Below are 19,720 nucleotides of genomic sequence, written 5' to 3'. Positions count from 1 at the left end.
GCACACATCATCCTGTTGGCAGACAACCCCGAGCCTGCGGGATGTTTTTATCACTCTCTGGGCCACTGTGACAATTACTGGCTGGAAAACTTGGGAGTGAACTTAGGAAGTGTTTGCTTTAATATGGAAAAATGACAAACTGGAAATCCTGTCCTACCCATGTGTAAGGTCACGCTCTCCATGAAAATGTTAGCAGAAAGGAAGTTTTCACATAAAGGAGGAAATCTGTCTCTAAACTCATCCATATCTTTTTCACACACACACACACACACACACACACACACACACACACACACACACACAGAGAGAGAGAGAGAAGTCAGATTTAAATGTTTATTTTATGACTGAATCCTGTGAATTAATATCACCAGTAGATGCTCTAATCTCAAAGGTTAGGACAGAATTAATAGAGACAGACTTAAGTTTGAAAGAGACATGCCTATCGACAGTAATTGCCATCCTTACAATCAACATTTATTGCCAAAAATGTACAATAATTTACAGATTTAACATTATCAACAAGTATTAACCTAATATATATATGTTTTTCAGCAATGTGCTAGAGTTGCATTTCTATATGGTTGAAAGTAAAGGGAATTGGAAAACAAAAAGATTGTAAAAAAACTAAATATCCTTTAATAGATATTGTATAATTAAAAATCTTGAGGTACAATCAATACCAGAACCATGACAGAGACGTCTGAAAAGTTATCTGACACTCACTGTAGCAGAAGTGGAGCTGAAAAAAAAATGTTTTAACAAAAAAAGAGATGACAGATGTTACTACAGATATTTTTAAGGTTTGAAGTCATCCATAACTTTCTCTTCTCTGTGTTGGAGCATCCTCACAGTGCCAAGGTGTCTTTAATCAGCCTCCTCATTGTGGTGCTTACGGAGGTTCCCAGGGAGTCAGTGATCTGGTATGTGATTTTGTAAAGGTATGGCTGAACATCTTTGAGACTGGTGTCAAAAACATTGTCCACTTCTGACTGGGTGGGCATCTTTGGCAGGTACTCGTGGCGATTTATGACCTCAACCACGTTGATCACCTTCTCCCCCAGCTTCTCGCCCACTTTCTCCCTGCAGATCTGTCTCTCCTGCTCGTTGGCGAGGTTGACAACATTGACCTTGATGCTCCACACCTCCCAGGGAATACACTCATCTGAAAAAGGCCAGCGAGATTTCTTCTTCTGGTAGAACTCCAGGGAGATTTGCCCCATGCCGTCGCTGCCTGAATTGCTCAAAGCGTCCTGAAACCAAAACATGTCATAAAAGCATGAGATTACAGGCCTAACCATGGACTGTACCTAACAACAGCCTTCCACAATCACCAGTTACCTTAAATTCAGACACAGCCTTCCTGATCACCCTGTCCAGCTCCTCTGAGGACACTCTGACAAAGGTGAAGTCGATGAAATCACAATCGAAATCAAGTGTGCCCACTGTACCGATGGAGTAGGTGCCCTCCTTCTTGTAGTGAAATTTCCCGGTGCTGCGGTGCATTAAGATGGTGTGCAGCAGAGCCAGCATGGCCTCCTCCACCTGCCTCGACTCCACTGTCACCTCCAGAACCTCCGAGCGACAGTTCATTGCGAAACAAGAGATGTTTCCATTTACAGGCGACGACACGAGAAGGGAGATGGTGGCTACTGAGCGTAGCTCGGCTATAGTTTGTTTACCTGTCCTGACGGGCGGCCCCTTCTCTACACAACGTATTACGATGTGTTAAAATACAGAAGACCTCGGAATTATATAAATAAACTATAAAATATATACATACGTTTGAAAGGGAACCCTGTCTCAATGGAATTTCTGAGCAGTGACAGCAGGTACTTAGCAGCAGCTAGCTGTTTGCTACAAACACGACGAGCTACTGACTGATAACAATGATGGCAGACAGTCTACGGCAAGCCGCGAAGCTCAAAAATACGTTGTAGTTGTAGTTTTTCTACCCGGGGTAATTAATTAAACTACTAAAATAAAAAATATGATCCCTGATTAAAACAAATAACGTGTAGGATTCATGTCACCCTGGATAAGTCTCGGTTCACGCTTCTACCCGGATAACAACAAACTTTCGCGTCCGTCGCGGTGCATTCTGGGAGTCACAGTTTGTGCCACATATCCGTTTCCAATCGGCAACTTTAGTCCAGTCAGACCGAGTCCCGCGGCCGCGACTGCCCTCTCCGCTCCCGGGATGATTTCCCGGGGCTCGTCTCTCACTGTCTGGATATCGTCCGGTGGAACTCAGCCTCTGAACCTGGGAAATAAGTCTTTTTTTTGTGTGTGCGGGTGAACTTTATCAGCTAACGAGGAACCGCTAGGTAAAGCGACGTGAGGCGAAGATTAGCTAACTGGGCTAACGAGCGCACTCAATGAGTGGAGGACGGAGTGTTCCTCTGCGGGGACTGTTTGCGTTTACCTCGAGAAACCTTTGCACCGGGTCTCCACGGACACCTTGTGTTGCCGCTTTACGGTTCTGCAACATGGCTATCAGTAAGCAGAGTGTGTACCGGGAGTTGAGAGCTGTGCTGGGGTCAGTTTGCCCACAGTGACTTCGAGCACATTAATACTATGAGGTTTCCAGGCTGTCTCTCAGAGGAGGTTGTGTTAAGCTGAGCTCGTCGTCTTCATCCAGCAAAGAATGTCCGACTTGGAAAGCGCCAGTTCACGTTTCGGTTTGGAGGATCCGCAGTGGCTGTGCATGGTCACGCTGTTCCTAGCGTCCCTGGTCACTCTGGTGGTGTATTTCGTACAGTATTGCCAACAAAGGGCTGTAGGAAACCAGCGGTGGACAGACGAGGGCAACGCGGCGAAGGAGGAGGAAGCCGCCGCGCTGCTGAAATGGGCGCTGTCGCTGAAGAGCTGGAGGAGTCAGTGGAGAGGAGCCTGGTGCCGGGCTCTGACCGAAGAGTCGAGGAAGCGTGGGGTGAGTCTCATGACCAGAGCCGCCACTCGTGTGTGTGTGTGTGTGTGTCTGTGTGTGTGTGGCAGGTGACTTGAATAAAGACAGTGCAGATTGTCTGAGGAAGTGAATCAGACCACTCCATCTACACTCATACATTTAGCTTCTGATGTAGCTTCAAATGGCAGCACCATCCTTCAACATACGACACACCAGCCTTGTCGCTCCCTGTCTTCTTCTCAATGCACCACCAGAAACACCCCTGGACCGTGAGCAGTTTATTTTCCTCAGAGTTATTCAGTTGGATCACACACTGCAGATGCCAATGTGATACAATGCAGCTCAGATCAATGCTGATTTGTTGGCAACAACGTAATTACCCTGATGTAGAAGTTGTGTGGTGTGCATTTGTTGTTCTAATCTGTCCATTGTCTTCCTCCTCATCAGGGTGCTGTTCTGTTGACATTTGAAGAGGATGATCTTGAAGCATCAGAGCTCACGGTCAGCCGTGTGTCTAGCTTCAAAAAGTCTTCCAGGAGCCAGGTACACTTGCTCTTGAAGTCTGTGTGTTATGAATGCAACACAAGGGCTTTTGCTTCATGTTTAATGTTGTTTTGTGTTGCCTCCGTCTAGACAACAATCAGTATATATTTTTCTAGGAGTTATCTAGAATAGCTGTGCTCTTGTTGAGCGAGTATGTTGTGTTTGGAAAAATAATCATTTGTCTTCCATGGTAGCTTCACCATTTAAGCGGATCATAGCTGCAGACACTTAATAGATTTTCAATTTCCATGTTTGTGCAGTTTATTAACAAAGCCTGTCCCTCACATCAATCTTCCCTCCTCTAATTCATTTAAGAGGGAACTACTCTACAATCAGTCCTGCATTATATTCTGCATCAGATCAACACTAACTCTAACCCTTCACCTTTAGTAAAGACATTACCCCCATTCATTTAGAGTTAGCAAGATAATATGCTGTGCATTTCTTTTCTGGGGTCCACATGCTCATTACAAAAATTGAGATGAAAATCATTCTTGAAAGACACTACCTGATGCTTGCATTTGGTTTTTTATCAGTAAACACAGTATGTGCCAACATGCAGCAGAATGTGCGTAAAGCAAACTGCCACCATCAGGCTTTCATTTTTAGCGAGGTCAGATAGGGACAAATTGCTCTCTGTTTCTGGCGTGGTGGGCTTTGCTGAGCTCTCAATGCAAACTCAGCTCTTCCATTGTGATCAACATGATATGGTGCAAAATACCAGGTGTTCTGTCAGTGTGTGTGTGTGTGTGTGTGTGTGTGTGTGTGTGTGTGTGTGTGTGTGTGTGTGTGTGTGTGTGTGTGTGTGTAAGAAGCTTATATATCTGTCAAGCTCAGCACTAAGGAGGAGCAGGCAGACAGGGAATGCAGCAGCATCTATGTTTATGTCTCGGTCTCCCATTACAGTGATTTACACCAAACTGGACAAAACCATTCTCTCTACCCTGAAATCAGAAAGAATGCACTGAATGAATGTCTTTCTAGTAAGAAGTGACTGTACCATTGTGTGGTAATTTACTCTGTGAAGGTTGTGTTCCATTGCAGCAAAGGTGATCTACTGTCTGCTTATGTCATGCATATGTTTGTTGTGATAGAATCTACACACAGTAACATAAATGTTTTTACTGAGTCTTTACATTTCTTTACACACAGCAACTATACATTGCAAATTCTTTCCCTTCCTACTGCAATTGTTTTCATAAGTCATGATTCAACTGTGTGCAAATGCTGGCCCTGCTGTAGCTCTTACATTCTCAGTAGATTTACACAACACTAATGTCTCACTTTGTCTTCCCAACAGGCCACTTGCTGTAGCGTGGTTGGGGAGAAGCTTCAGTTCTCTCTCAGTGCGACATTGTCAGCCATGGCTACAGCAGATCCTCGTACATACACAGTGTGTATAGCTCCACTTGAGCTGCAGGTAAATGCTCAATCCTCATGGTGGTTTCATTAGTGTGTTTCATCTAAATTGTATGAATAGTAGTTTTCTTTACCCCAGAAAAGGCCCTTTCTATTTAAATACTTTATATTTACATCGAGGGGACCCTCTCTACGGGGGCCGCCATATTTTTTACATTAGTCCAGACTGGACAAACTAAACACCTTTTGAGTTTTTATGACAATTGAAGCTACCACAGGCTCTTTTTCATGTTTGGGAGGGGAGGGTGAGGAGAGGGGTGTTCAGCTGCAACATGCAATTTCAACACTCGATATCACTAAATTCAACACACTGTACCTTTAAGTCAAGTTAAAAGAAAGACACCAAAATGTAATAGTGCAATACCTCTCACTGAGGCATCAGAAGAAAAGAGTTGCATCCTTCAGGAAGTCATTATGGTTTGATGTTAGATTTTATTAAACATGATGTGCTGCTGCCCGGCACTGGCTATTTGCTGGCACCAGAATTAGATTAATTGGTTGTGGTATCTTTCTGTGCTTGGCAAATGTCCTGAAGACGTCATTAAAATCACTGTCTGGCCCCTTTCCAGTAAGGCCCACTTTGTTTAATTTTACATTTGTCAGGATTGGTGGAGCTCTAACATTATATCCCCAACCACTAATGAATCTTTGATCTTTTCAAGAGATTGTAGACGTCTATTTGATTTATCATCTTCAAATCTGACAGTCCCTCTTTTCTTTAGAAAAAAATTCTGGTCTGACAAAAGTCCTTGCTCTTGGAAGTTCTGGGACATTTAATAAAAACAGCGCAGTAGCTTGTGGTTGACTTTTAATCTCTTCTTAGGTTCAGTGTTACATGTATGGATACAAGCAGCTATACCAGTTAACCCAATTGTATTAAGGCTATTTTTACACTAATAAGGTGCTTGTCACAACTCTTTAGCTCATTGTGCCATAAATACAACCAGAGTGAGAGGCTACAAAGCCTAAGTCTGGATTAGAGTTGGGACATTTTTGTTTTGGTTGTGGATCAGTTGTTGTCACAGGAACATAAAGGAAGCCACTTGTCCCCTTTTCACTCTCATTGTTTCCATTTTAGTCTGGAAAAGTCAGAAAGCCTTTTCAAACACCTCCTTCCATCCACTGGTACATTTGTTAGCTTTCCACAGAGGTCCAGGCTAGAATGCTCCTGGCTCATTATGTTATGAGTGGAGTGATATGTGCGAGAGAAGCCCCACACATTTACAGTATGCAATGTATTTTGTCCTTTAGCACACTACTGCACCACATGGCGCACTTCATGTGATGAGGGTGACGTGACACATTAATGCAGTACTCATATGACATGTAAATGCTGTATTTACATATTTGTTGTATGAGTACACAGCAGAGTCAACAGACGGTCTCTTGAGGATACATAAAGGAGCATATATTAAGTGAAGGCAGAAACCTTCATAAACTATTTCTGTTCTTCAATTCATGTGGATTTTTTTTTATTACTATTTGATCCAGTTGTTATCAATGCAGCCTCTGATATCTGTGTTATCGGTATCTGGTCTTTTTGGCATCACAGCTGTTCAGTCTTACACTGGAATCCAGGCATGTTGAGGCAGGATGGCCCAGTCTTTTTTCTATCTCCCTCTTTTCTATCTTCCTCTGTCTCGTTTCATTTTCTCTCTCAGATGAACCTGGTGTTTATGTTAATCTTTTTGACCTTCTCTAGGAAGTCCTCTTTGTGTTTGTGAGGTTGATGTAATATGTTTGTTGTAGACTGTATGGTGTTGACAATGTCAGCAGTGTTTTTTTTATTATAATTATTTTTTATTTTAACTAGACATAGTATACAGAATATGATTTCAAGACGGAATGCAGATTCATACTAGAAGTGCACTTCTACATACCTGCACCAAGTCCCAGCCAAGTTTCATAGATATAAGTTCCCTTGTTATGCCAAATATGTGGTTGCCAGGATTAATGATCTATTCCCTTAAAAAAAATCCCGGATCTGCACCAAAATCGAATGGGTACTTCTGTGACCCGTACTGCATCCTTCCTCTGAATTTCATGATAATCCATACAGTAGTTGTAATCTTGGTTTCCATTAAACAATCAAACCAAGGAAACAAAAAATGGGCTGAAACATCCGTGGCTGAAGAAAAAACAAAGAAAATCAATACAACCTAATATTTTAATTGAATCCACGATCTGGTGAACTTCCACTGATTCCAACAGTCAGGTTTTCATCTCCTCTCAAAAGTCATGACAGTTTTGAGGTTGTCGCTGCCTAAAGGTAGCCAACAAGTTAACAACTACTATAATCAACTGGGATGAATTCTTTCTAATGTGGTGTGAACTGGTGCAGTGGTGACAGTTTAATGCCTGTTGGGTATTTGGACATTTATTCATCAAATGACGGAAACGGTCTAATGAGTTCCAGCCACAATAAACCTTTAGTTCCTGTAAACCCATCCCTTTAAGTGGTTTGTTTTTTAAAATGCATACTGAAATCTATTATGTTTGGTGTATTGCTTAATATCTTGAGAATCAATTTTATTTCATATTTATTTAAACAGTGCCATATATTCAATGTAAGGTATCATGGTTTTCTCCTGTGTTCCCCAGCTTGATCTCCAGATGCAGGAGGCTGAAGATGAGATTAAAGTGAGCTGGGGAGTGTCTCACCTGGACACAGGGGAGCTGCACGTCACACCCACTTTCACCCAGGTAATTTCAGGTCCCTCTGAAACAACAAAACAGTGACACCCTAACCCAGGAGAACTGTTGTATTTGACTGAAACGAAAAGAAATTGACTGTTTAGTTTGTTATATATAAATGAGGAGTCTGGAGAAAAGAGTCTGTAGTATATTTATCAAATATCAACAGATTACATTGTGGTTTTATCTCGAAGCCCATCGGTTATCATCTGGTAATAATCTGTTTATAGAGATTACATTGTGGTATATCACTGAAGTTTCTATCCACCTCTCATCGCCAGTGCTGGTGAAGGATACAGTTCTATTAAAACCTGTGTTTTTTAAGACAATTTTTAGAGTATTTTGTCCTATTATGTGAATTATCATAAGTAAAAACTTTCTTAGGATCCGTCTGGTTAAGTAAAGAAATGTATCCGTCAAAGTCAGGTGGAAATTGTGTGTTTCGCCGGCACGGAGGCGTTATATTTTCGGGTTCTTGGTCCATCCCATTCCTGTGAACGCAATATGTCATGTTAAGAAAGCCTGGAGGGAATTTCCTCAAATATTCAGTCGGACTCAAGGATGAACTGATTAGATTTTGGTGGTCACAGTGACCTCACAAAACACATTGTTTGCCTTATGAAGGGTATCTCTCTAGAACTCTGTGAAGGAACCACATTTGGCACAAACATTCACTTTGACTCGAGGATTAAATCACTTAATTTCTGAAGCCAGAGGTCAATGTCACGGTGGCCTCACAAATATGGTTATGTTTTTCTTTAAACAGTAATACCATAAGATCAGCTTGAGGGAATTTCTTCAACTTTTGATCCGTTCTCACTTGGACTGAGATTTTCAGATTAAGTCAATACTTTACAGTGGTCAAAGGTCACAATGACCTTTTATAAATCTTGAAAAAAGGTATGTAGAAATATGTACAAGGAAACTATTGTACATTTTTTATATATGTGACTCATATTATATCCAATTCTCTCTGTCAGGACAATGCCAACACTTCTAGTGTAGCAGCCATAAAGGAGCAGCTCAGGCAGCTGTTATCTGTGACGCGCCCCTCTGTGTTGCTGAGCTGCAGGCCTGCTCAGGCCTCAGAGATCAAGGTGAGTGGAGGAGTCATGTCTGATGCATGACGTCTTAACAGCTCCCACACAAGAACGCAATGAAGGTGTGTGTCATTGTTCGCTGCAAGGTGAAAAACCAGACTATAACCTACTGTATACTTCCTCACAGGTCGACAGTTAATTGACATGAATCTCTGTTAACCTGCTCTACTCTGTCCACAAAAGTGTCAAAGCTTCATAAATTCAGCAAATTAATCATTTTGACAGTTTGTCTTAAGAAACCTCAGCTCTAAAGTCTGAAGATTAAATTCACATGAAAAACATTTTTACTGCAGTGCACTTTGCACAGGCATCACATGATGTCATGTCATGTGTTTCTAATTTGACCATGCATCATGTTCACAAACTGGAGTTGGTATTCTTGGAGTAGCTGCTCAGTTTTAATATGAAACACATTTCTGTTTTTTATCAAAATACCAAGTAATGTTTAGGAGGTAACAACTGTAAATTATCTTGTTGTTGTGTTTATTAAATGTTAAAACAATTATGTGTATAAGAACTCTACAGAGCCCTTATCTCCCTAATCAGGGAAATCATCCATTTGAGATTCTTTTACCAGGAAATGTTTGTTCTAATTGTTGTTTATTTATTTCTCAGCTAATTGTTGCAGTCGTACCACCTCCTGATGTGATTTAAAGTTTTAAAATGACTGAACAGGCTAGACAGCTCAGTTAGCAGGTTGAACTGGACCATTTCGCTTGATCAGCCTGTGTGGTCTGCTTTTTAAAAAATGTTTTTATCTGATCTTGATATTTTCTCTATTTCAAGATTAAAAATGTAAATCATCCACTTCATACACTCTTCGTCATATTGAGTCAAGCTAGAAATGTTTTTTTTTTTTTTGGTTCTCAGTTGTTTTGAGGGTTGGATTTGACAGAGGCCATGTATGAGATCAGTGTAGATCATAAAGGAAACAGCGGTAGGGGATGTGACACAATGACCTCAGCAGCTGTATGAAAACATGAGATGTAGAACGGACTCGTTTAAAGTTCAACAGACAGTTATTAACACAGACTCAAATATTCATTTAGCCTAACGGCATGTTCACAAAAGCCTTTTCTCTCGCCCTTTTCACACAAAAACCTGTGGATGCAAACAGTGCAGTGGGAAAACAGAGGCTGCTCTTAAAAGGCTGCGCAGTTCGTCCTTTTCTCTAAAATGAGCCGCACAGTGTTTACTCATAGTTCAGTAAATTGTGTGGAGCCCTACAAATTACACAAAGGCCCCACCTCCCCCTATGACCAAACAGGTGTCAACGACTGCAGTGAGAGGATGAAGCAGAACTTGCATAATGAAATGGAAAGAACAACAAACAACCACATGAGTGAATTGCAAGAAAAAGCAATTAAAGTGATATGTCAGCAAATAAACTGACAATGAAGCCACAATATCTAATTAAAAAGATTATCTCTAGAGTAATGCAGAAGTAGCAGCAGTCAAAATAGTTTTTCTTACTTAAGTTCCTGGATACTCGATCAGTTACAATGAGCACTCTGTAGGTTGCCTCTGAAATTAGTGATACAATTGAACAACTGAAAACCTTTTTCCTGATTTACTTTTCCAAGACCTTTGATCGTCTCCATGATGTGTGTTACAGCACTATGGAGAAACCTGGGAGTGTTTTACTTGCATTGCTGCAGGTGCAATCAGTAGATCAACATTGTTATCCACTTCTTCACTTACTATGGTTTTTTTCAATAGGAAGCACAGAACAAAGTGGTTTCACCCCCCAAACCCCCCCGTGCCCACGACTGGAAGCTGCTGGTGAAAAACATCCGTGTGACACTCAATCAGGAGGAAGATGCTGCAGGTTGGATGTTTGTCTTTGTCATTTCGATTCAAATGAAACAGCTGTGACTGTGTCTGTTGTGTCCTGAGCTCACAAACCTACATTTGTGCCTTTCAACTTCACTGACTTGTGGCATCCACAGCAACCTTATCAGTCAGGTCAGTATACACTGACTCAGAAGGAATGGGTTTAAAAGACGTGAGCAAAATGTTAAGCTGTGTCTTTTATAAAGACGTCTGTAAAATCCTTTACATGGGGGTCAACAAAAGATGCATTTGTTAAATCAACATCACAGCCATGGGGCTGTTTAAACAAATTCCAGCTGCAACTGTTTTATCAATATAAATATTCCTATAATAGTAAAAAGTCTAAAATTCACCTTAAAAGATCCAATGTGTAGTTTAGTGACATCTAGTGGTGAAGTGTCATGTTACAGATGAATACCCCTCACCTCACCCTCCCAAAAATGAAAGAGAAACTGTGGTAGCTTCAGTTGTCATTAAAACTCAAAAGGTTTTTAGTTTTTTCAGTTTAGACGACTGTAAAAAAACATGGCAGCCTTCGTAGAGAGGACCCCTCAATGTAAATAGTATTTAAATATAAAGGGCCTTGTCAAGGTAAAGAAAACTACAATTCATACAATTTAGAGGAAAAGAACTAGTGAAAACATCATGAGGATTATTCTACATTAAATTTCTGCCAGTAGATCCCTTTCACCTACATCTTACACACTCGACCTTTAAATACGTAAAACTTATTAAATATGTTTAACGCTACTTCCATCATGCTTTAAAACATTTTGCTGGCATGTGTCATTTATAATGTTTCCTGAGTGTTGTAGTTCTCTTTCAACGATACAGATGTTAGCACGCAGTGATAAAACTACGAACAAGTCAAACATGGAACAGATAACTACATCCGCATTGCCTGTGGGAAAAACTGTGGATAATATCTCAACCTGTTGTTTGCGAGATAATGTGACATTTTAAAGGTTATTCTCTACTTGCTTAGTAAGTTAAACTTCAATTATGGGTAATTCCAGAACTCTGATATTCCTTCATGTCTGTCGCACTAAATTTCAGTCATAAGGATTTTACAAAGGTCTTATAAAGTCTTAAATTAAACTTGTTCAAAACTTGTAGGAACACTGATTTAATTGACCACTATAGTAGATGATTTAATATCATGTAATGCTGTATTTCAATTTTAAAATGAATTAATATCATACTATATTTTGTTGCTACTCCACATTGAATCTCTCAGCCTGGCATTTCTGCCGACATGACAGTGAGTCGTGTCCAGCGGCTCTTAACATAACTGGGACTAGATTTGTCTTTCAGATCCCTGTAAGAGGTGGTAATCTGCTGGTCAAAGCTGATCTTGTTCATAATAAATTCACATCACTGTCAACACACAAAAGTGAACTTCACTTGTGATCAGCATAAAAACAAAGCACTGTGGTGTTGTCGGCCATGACACAAGAGGAAAACATGTTTTGAGCTGATAAGAGGCTATTTAATAAGTCTTTGATTACAACATCGTCCACAACAACTTTGTTTTTGTAGTTGCTATGATGACTCACCCTCTAATTGTGAGTCAGTGTCATCTTCTTCAGTATTCTGCTCGTTACTGTGCAGCAGAGACATGACACAGCATCACACGCTGATGTACTCATAAAGAGAAAGTGCTTGTGTCTAATAAAGTTCACTTATAAATGGACTTTGTCTGCCTGTGCTCACCTTTGTGAACCTGGTATCACATATACACAGTGTGGGCAGAATTTCCCTCTGTCTGTTAAAGTGAAGCTGGGGCGGTGACCACAGCAAAATGTAATCATGCAGCAGCAGATTTGATTTAATCAACTGTCAAAAGACTTTGGCCTGAAGAACTAACTGAATTTACAGTTTATTCTCAGACAGACACACACTGTTTGTCTCCTGTGATGCAAACTGAGCTGTTTTTGTTGTGTTTTTTAGGCAGCATGAATCCTCTGTGTGTGCTGCAGTTAGATGATCCTCCACAGAAGTTTAACACGTCTGTTTTGAAGAACACGACCAATCCTGCCTGGGACCAGCCATTTATCTTGTAAGTTTTAACCTCAGGGCACTGCAAACCACCACGGCCTTTGAGATAGAGTTCCTCTCTTGTTTTTCTACAAAAGTTTTCATTTGTCTATCTCACCAGTGAGTTGAATGGACGATCAAAAGAGCTCATTATTCAGCTAATGAATGATGGACAACCTCAAGAGAGTAAGAGAAAAACTCCTTCCTTTTATGACAAACTCAGTTTGTTCACAAGCTTTTACTGCCGTGTGCTTTGGCACTACAAGACTGAATCAGGTGTGTTTTCTCTTTGTCAGGTTCCTTACTAGGTCAGGTATCAGTGCCTTTTGATCTTGTAAAAAAACAGCCCAAAGGACAGCAAACATTTGCACTCATGACCAAAGACACGGTGACTGGATCACTGACTACTGAGGTAACACCCTCATCCCAGTTAACGCTGGGATATCACACTTTTTAATATAAAGAGTTAGATTCTGTTTCTGCGTCTAAGGTTTTCACTGACACAGTGTTACAGTATTTAATGTGTTCAATTATATTCCTCAGTTTACCTACCTGGAGCCCAGCGAGGTGAGGTCCTGGCACCCTCCGACCCCAGCCTCTAATAAGAGGGTGGAGATGGACCGAACGGTCATGCCCTGTGGCACGGTGGTCACCACCATCACCGCAGTGAAGAGCAAGCCGGGTCGACCACTCCCACTCAACATAGGTACAGTACTGCTGATATCAGTATCGAAAAAATTGTCTTAATTTATATAATTTGTATGAAAATTCCTTAAAATTGCATCACCATTCCGAAAAGATAAAACAATTTTTTATCCATAGCAGTAACATTGCTCACTGGATGTTTTGGTAGGTGGCTCCTCCATTTTAGTTGAGACTGAAAAATCAACTATTAATTTTATCGCCATGATACTTTTTTCTGACATTCCTGCTCCTCAGTGGATAAATCTTCTAGAAGTTTCTTCTAGTAGTAGTGATAGATAGTTTGGTAAAGATTTTCATGTGAAGAATCTAAGAAAACTTTGAGTCTAATGCCATAACAGATCATTATATATAACAATTCCCTCAGCCTTTGGTTCCCTTTGTGTTTCATGCTGATCAAATGTTTAACATTGTTAAAAATCATGTGGACATTTCCCGTGTGCACATGTTAGGATTTAGCTCAAAGCACCACTGAGCCTCAGTACAGTGCATCAATCCATGTTACATGTATGTATTTCAGCTGGAGCTGAGACCAAACACCCTGGAAACAAAAACAATTCCAACCACAGAGTGATGCGGCAGTTCTGTATGATGTGTCTGAAACTTGATTACACCTTTAGAACAGTTTAAATACCCTGTTAGACCAGTTCTATCCCTAAATAAGTTTAGAGTGCTTACAATTTCTTATGTAGATAACATGTCCAAGTGGTAAAGAACTATGTCTCAGTGATCCTGGACACCTTATAAGTACTAAATGACAGTTATTTAATCTCAGGTTCAGCAATTTGGTGTTAGTCCGATGACAGACATTTAAATGTGCTGATCTCAAACAACAGTAGAAGGTAAAAAACAGTAATGATGTTAAATATAATTTAGCTGCACAGGTTTCTGACATTATTCATGCTGACTCACTGCCATGGTGCAATGTCGCTTTTAATTAAACTTGATGTTATGTTATTTTCTTTTTGTTCCTCTGCAATGCACACTGTGAAATGTTAACAATGTCCAATTTAAGTTTAATAAATCTTCCCTTCCACTCAGATCCTGCCCAGAAAGCTGTGATGAAGAAGCCCAAGCTGTGTGAGCGGCGTGTTTCAGAGCAGGCGTCTATGTTGGGGACGATGGTCAGCAAGGCCCTGTCCTCGTCTGACACCGAGCTGCTGATGCTCAATGGCACAGACCCGGTGGCCGAGGCCGCCATCAGACAACTCCACCAGTCTGCCAAGCAGAAGCTCAAGTCCCCGGTGAAGAAGAGTACCATCATCATCTCTGGCATCGCCAAAGTAAGGATGAACTCACTCACCAGATCTCAGCAACTCTTCACTGGTGCATCGTACTGTTTAAGTTATTTTATTTTAGTAGAACTGTTTCACTTGTTTGATTTACAGGGTTTTAAATAATATGGAACTGTATAGAGCCTGAGGAATGCTTTTTATACCATTGTCTTCCCTCCCCTGTGGCTGATCATGAAATTACTAAAAAATACTAGAAATTGATTCTAAAAATAGTTGAATATGCTTCCAGACGCCCATGTCCCAGGATGATGAGCTAGCTCTGATGGCGGGCTACGCTGCTGCGATGGATGCCTCGATGTCAGAGAGCAGCTCCACTCAGGATGTGACTGTGGCGATTGCATCGGGGACCAGTAGCCCTCCTGAGTTGTCAGAGCCTCAGGAGGGCCCCAGTGGAATAGGCCGGCCCCCGGAGGACTGGGAGAGCCAGACAGGAGAGGAACTGGACCATTCCTCACTATCCATGTGTGTGTCTGAGGCCAACTGCAAGAAGAGTAGAGGTAAGAGGGCACAGAGGGACTCATCGATGAGCCATGTGTGGCAGGGAGATGGTGAACTCGTTGGTCTTTTTATTACTATTCTATTCTTTCCATTTTACCTAAAATCCTCAGAAAACATATTACCTTATTGGCAAAACTCACATTTTACAGTGGTGATGCTTTTATGTTCTTTTGTCTCTTCACTTCCTACTCTGACATCATTTCCTCTCTGAACTATCATCACTGCCATCTTAGAGGAATGCGGTGCTAAGCACACATGTGTGGATGAGTAAGTTACTTCATAAGTTCCCTGCAGTATTCTTGGTACTCTAGCTATGTGTTGTTTCTGCTAGCAGTAGTGTAGAATACTGTAGAGGCTCAGTGTGTTGGATTGTTGCACATTACAACCACCTGAACACCCCTCCCCTTCAAAATGTGTTGGAGAATCCATGGTGACCTTCAGGTAACGTCACAAATCTAAAGGTCTTTTCTAGAGCCAGTGATTTTTTTGTGCGTTCTTGGCTACTTCAGTAACATGGCAGTGCAACATGTCAGACTGAAGAGGACCCACTCCCAAAGTAGGTTTAAAGGTCTCATTCTAAGGCAATGAAAACAAAGCAAGTCTTAGTTTCAGGTGATAATATACTAATGCAATCATGATCAAGATTATATTAGATAATCCACTTAAATTCTACAAACTGAAATGTTAAATGTAAACCCAGTTCAATATATATATAAGATCATTTTGATGCTTTATTTTAGAATTGCTGTCAGTTTGTTGTCGAAAATTCTAAATATTAATTTACAATTTGACTCATAATAAATAGAAATAAAATAATAGGACTTACGATGTGGGAGGGGGCACCACCACTGACATCTTCTCATGTTGCATTTTTTATTTTTTTAATGTACAGAATTTAGTTCACAGCCCACCTGAAGTACTCCACACATATTGAATAATCCTCAGACTCCTGTTGGTACATACAGGACCCATGTTCATAAGTATATATCAGGAACACCTCGAGCAAATTTGTTTTTAACATCTCGGCACATACATGTACTTGGACTACAGGAGGAAGTGAGTGTGAAAAGTCAAGGTCATTTTAACCTCACAAAACACCCTTTTGGCCATAGCTCAATAATTCTTATTCTTATCATGACAATTACGCTTAATACAGACTTTGCTACACATGTAATATGAGTGGACTTGGATGTAACTTGACCTGTTGGCCGAGGTGTATTACCACAGGCCAAACAAACCGTCCATTACAAACTTTTAAACGGTTAGAACAGGCACTGCACTAGTTCTCTTCAATATCAATTTCTAACTGACATAAATTCTGTACCAATGATTCTTCAAACAAGTTTTCTTATGTCAGTATACTCACCTGTACCACACTGTGTACTGAATGGTGTATTGTGTGGAGTCCGTCAGATTCCCACTGTTGTCCCGATGCACATGCACTGGCTATTTTTACATTTCAAAACATCTTCTAGCTACTTTTCTTACTTGACTTAAAAAATGAATGTCTTCCTTGCCCTGACTACTGTACCTCCTTTGTCGTGCAATGTAAATCCCACTGCAATGGGCGCCAAAAATAAATGAAAGTCATTGGTTGGTCTGCTTCGTCTGTAGCCAAGATGGCAAAGGTGGGGTTGAGAAGTGCCCATTGTTTCTGGTGTGTGCACTGTTTTTAGTGCACACACCAGGTATTCATAGTGCACCTGATGTTGTCAGTGTGAACCCACCTCTGCATCAGTATGAGTAAGTGCACAGATTGAAATGCAGCACTTGTCTGGATGTATCTTGAATGTCCTCTGCTTCTCTGCTACAGGCAGTTTCCTACAGAAGAGTGCCAAGCTCTTTTTCCGGCGCCGTCACCAGCGGAAGGACCCGGGGATGAGCCAGTCCCACAATGACCTGGTCTACCTAGAGTCTCCGGCCGCAGTGGAGCGCGCCAGCCGAACAGCCACGCTCAGCCGCATGCTCAGCCGCAGGAGTAAGAACAAGAGCAAAGCCAACGGCTTTACCTCCGTCGGGGAGCCACATGCGTGACCCCCTCACTCTCCTCACCTCAGTCACTCCCACAACAACAACCATCACCACCTCCATCTAAAACTTGCATTGGCAAACTTCCTGGCTAACCAACTCCCCCCTAATGCCCAACCTGCATACTGGGGCTCCTGCATTGTGAATGGGAAAGCTGTGTATATGGGAAAATATCCTCTTTTACTGCCATATCCTGCATAAGTGCTTCCTACAAGGAGCAGATGTTCCACCAAAAGCAAGTGTGCGCATGTGTGGATGACGGTATCCTGCCCTGGACTGATGGATTTTCACAGGGTATCATTTTGCATGTTTCTGTTAATTTGATTTTATGCAAAACTTTGACATCTTTTAAGTGCTTTTATGGCCTTGTTATGGACAGACGGGACTGGTGCGGGCCATCGCTCTTTACCTCACTGAAGATAGAGAGTCAGCTCTCCCTGCTGCAAACCGTAACGTTTCCTACGGTGGACCAACAGGACCAAAGACGAAGAGCAGAGTGGTGTTTGTATGATTTGCACCATTTTAGAACCTTTTACTTAAAGTGCAATGACAAGAGCTGCTCTCGTGTTAGAGACTCTTCTTTAGGCCTGAGTCATGTTGAAAACATTCACAAAGGGAGTTGATCTTTACACTGCATGACTAGTGCGAGTGGGAGATAGTGATAGAACTACTTAATAACACTAAGACTATGAAAATCCTTATTTTATTCCAAATCAATCATTAACAGCTGTGTGTCATGTGCATATAAAAGATTAAGTTATAATCATATAAGTTCTACAAAGCTATCGATAAAAACACAAGCCTAGTGTTTAACAAAGACGTCAAACTAGCCATTTAAAGATTATTATGTTTGGCTTATGCAAAAGCCATTTGATCTTTCACCACCACCATCTAAAGAAAAACTGCGCCGCTGTGGCTCAAGTGAAACTCTTGATTTATATATGAGATTTTATGTTTCCTCCCCTCTGCAGTGTTTTTAAATGATATATGCAACTTTTGTCTTTGTCTTCCCAAATGATTCCTCCTGTACTCTTACCTGCAGGATTGTAAAAGGGAACAGAATGAACCTTTATCTCTGGACTGTAATGCTACATTTGGCCATACTTGCCGCGTTACGCACTAATGAACACATTTTACGCTCTTCAATCTGGCATTCTTTCTTTCTTATGTTTTTTCTTTTCAATGTAGCTTTGAACACGTGAACAAGAGAAAGTGTGAACATGTTTGGGAGCAACCAAATTGATTTGGCTGCTTTTTATTTTTTTTTAATCCAGCTAATGATTGTATTTTTATTTTCCGTTGAAGACTTTTCTGCACATCCTGTACTACTGTTTCTTCAGTAAGGTAATGTGCTCAGAATCAGAATCGACAGACTGCCTTACAGATATTCTGAGGATGTTAAAGTGGACGTGAGGCTGGATCCACCATCAGAAAGCAGAGAGGGACGGGGGAGCGAGCTGATGGGATAGCGCGCCACAAGTTCCTGCACCATCGGCAATGTCAATAATCAAAAAGCCTATGCACATATCTGTTAACTGAGTGTTGTCATTAAGACTACTTGGGAATTAAAAACACTCACTGTTCATGACTGCGCTCTCCTGCGGACACAGTTGTTGTGTCTTTGTATTTACAAGGCAGACATCTCATCGCCTGCTCTCCATCGACCATATTCTGTTCATAGAAAAATATAAAAGCTAAGATTCAGGCAGAATAACATCCTGTAAAAATAAAACGGGTCATTTTAATCATGCTTCAGAGCTGTTGCTTCAGGCTTCGTGCAAGCAGTGGGTGCAGTTCAGCTTTCAGTGAGCAGTAGGGCTGTCTGTGATTAATAAACTGCTTCCTGATGGTTTCTTCACTGGCATCTGTTTTTTGTGCACAGAGAGCGGCTAACTTCACTGTTGCTGCAGGGCCTCAGTCACTTCTCTGCAGGGATTGCAGCTATTATACATATCAAGATTTTTTTTTCTTTTTCAGCAATAACTGATTGTGGTGCCACTTTGAATGTTGCAGCTGTGGTGAAGTCCGTCCTGTGCTAAATGTAAATCACTACATGTTGATATGCTCTTTTACTTCTGTTATTTTACAGTGGCTTTTCCTTTATAAAGAGTCAAAGGTTCCTGCTCTGCTGCTCGAAAATAACTAATTCATTTGTAGTTTTGAGGTATTTGTGTTTTCTTTAACCACTTTTATTTGATGGTATAATATATTTCAGAGGGAATTATATACGTTTTCAACATTTATCTGGTAGTTCTAGTCATAGTCACTAATTGTTTGGTATAGATACTTAACATAGCAGCTTCCAAAACAAGTCATTTTAGTTTTTCATTTAATCCCAAACGTTTTATTATTTTCTTATCAGTAAAAAGAGAACATGTGTTGTAGAAACATTTGCAAATAATTCTAGTGCAGCCATCCACATTATTGATTCTTGTTTAAAGATATAGGCATCCACTTGGAGAACTTCTTTTAACAGTTAAATACGTTTTTAATATATGATTTTTTTTATTTAGCATGCAGAAAGTAATATGACTAATTAACAATTGCATGTATAACCCAATAAAAACAAAGCAACAGTAATATCAATAAGAAGAGGTGTATGTCATGAATTGACTCCTGAGAAATAGAAATCGATAATTTAAAACCGTTTGAAATATTCTTAATGC

General features: G+C 40.8%; 2 protein-coding genes across 3 annotated transcripts; one reads left to right on the top strand and one right to left on the bottom strand.

Moving 5' to 3' along the window:
* Positions 1–319: 319 nt before the first annotated feature.
* Positions 320–2,140, bottom strand: atg101 (autophagy related 101). The gene is made up of 2 exons (XM_020085815.2): positions 1,339–2,140; positions 320–1,250 (listed from the first exon to the last, which is right to left on the bottom strand). Exons 1-2 carry the CDS (start codon positions 1,588–1,590, stop codon positions 846–848), a joined length of 657 nt encoding a protein of 218 aa, XP_019941374.1. The 5' UTR covers positions 1,591–2,140; the 3' UTR covers positions 320–845.
* Positions 2,141–2,644: 504 nt separating this feature from the next.
* Positions 2,645–18,912, top strand: LOC109628618 (C2 domain-containing protein 2). 2 transcript variants are annotated; one of them, XM_069510474.1, is made up of 14 exons: positions 2,645–2,929; positions 3,353–3,448; positions 4,749–4,868; positions 7,469–7,570; positions 8,542–8,658; positions 10,381–10,489; positions 12,445–12,553; positions 12,653–12,717; positions 12,828–12,943; positions 13,075–13,237; positions 14,275–14,516; positions 14,758–15,025; positions 15,260–15,293; positions 16,840–18,200. In XM_069510474.1, exons 1-14 carry the CDS (start codon positions 2,645–2,647, stop codon positions 16,922–16,924), a joined length of 1,911 nt encoding a protein of 636 aa, XP_069366575.1. In that variant the 3' UTR covers positions 16,925–18,200. The 2 variants fall into 2 exon arrangements, with proteins under 2 accessions (XP_069366575.1, XP_019941373.1); XM_020085814.2 differs by lacking the exon at positions 15,260–15,293 and having other exon boundaries at positions 16,840–18,912.
* Positions 18,913–19,720: the final 808 nt, after the last annotated feature.

Source organism: Paralichthys olivaceus, chromosome 15 (genome assembly GCF_024713975.1).
Source record: "Paralichthys olivaceus isolate ysfri-2021 chromosome 15, ASM2471397v2, whole genome shotgun sequence".
NCBI classification, from domain to species: domain Eukaryota; kingdom Metazoa; phylum Chordata; class Actinopteri; order Pleuronectiformes; family Paralichthyidae; genus Paralichthys; species Paralichthys olivaceus.
The sequence above is the reverse complement of the archived record's forward strand: the minus strand, read 5'-3'. Positions and strand labels throughout refer to the sequence as shown.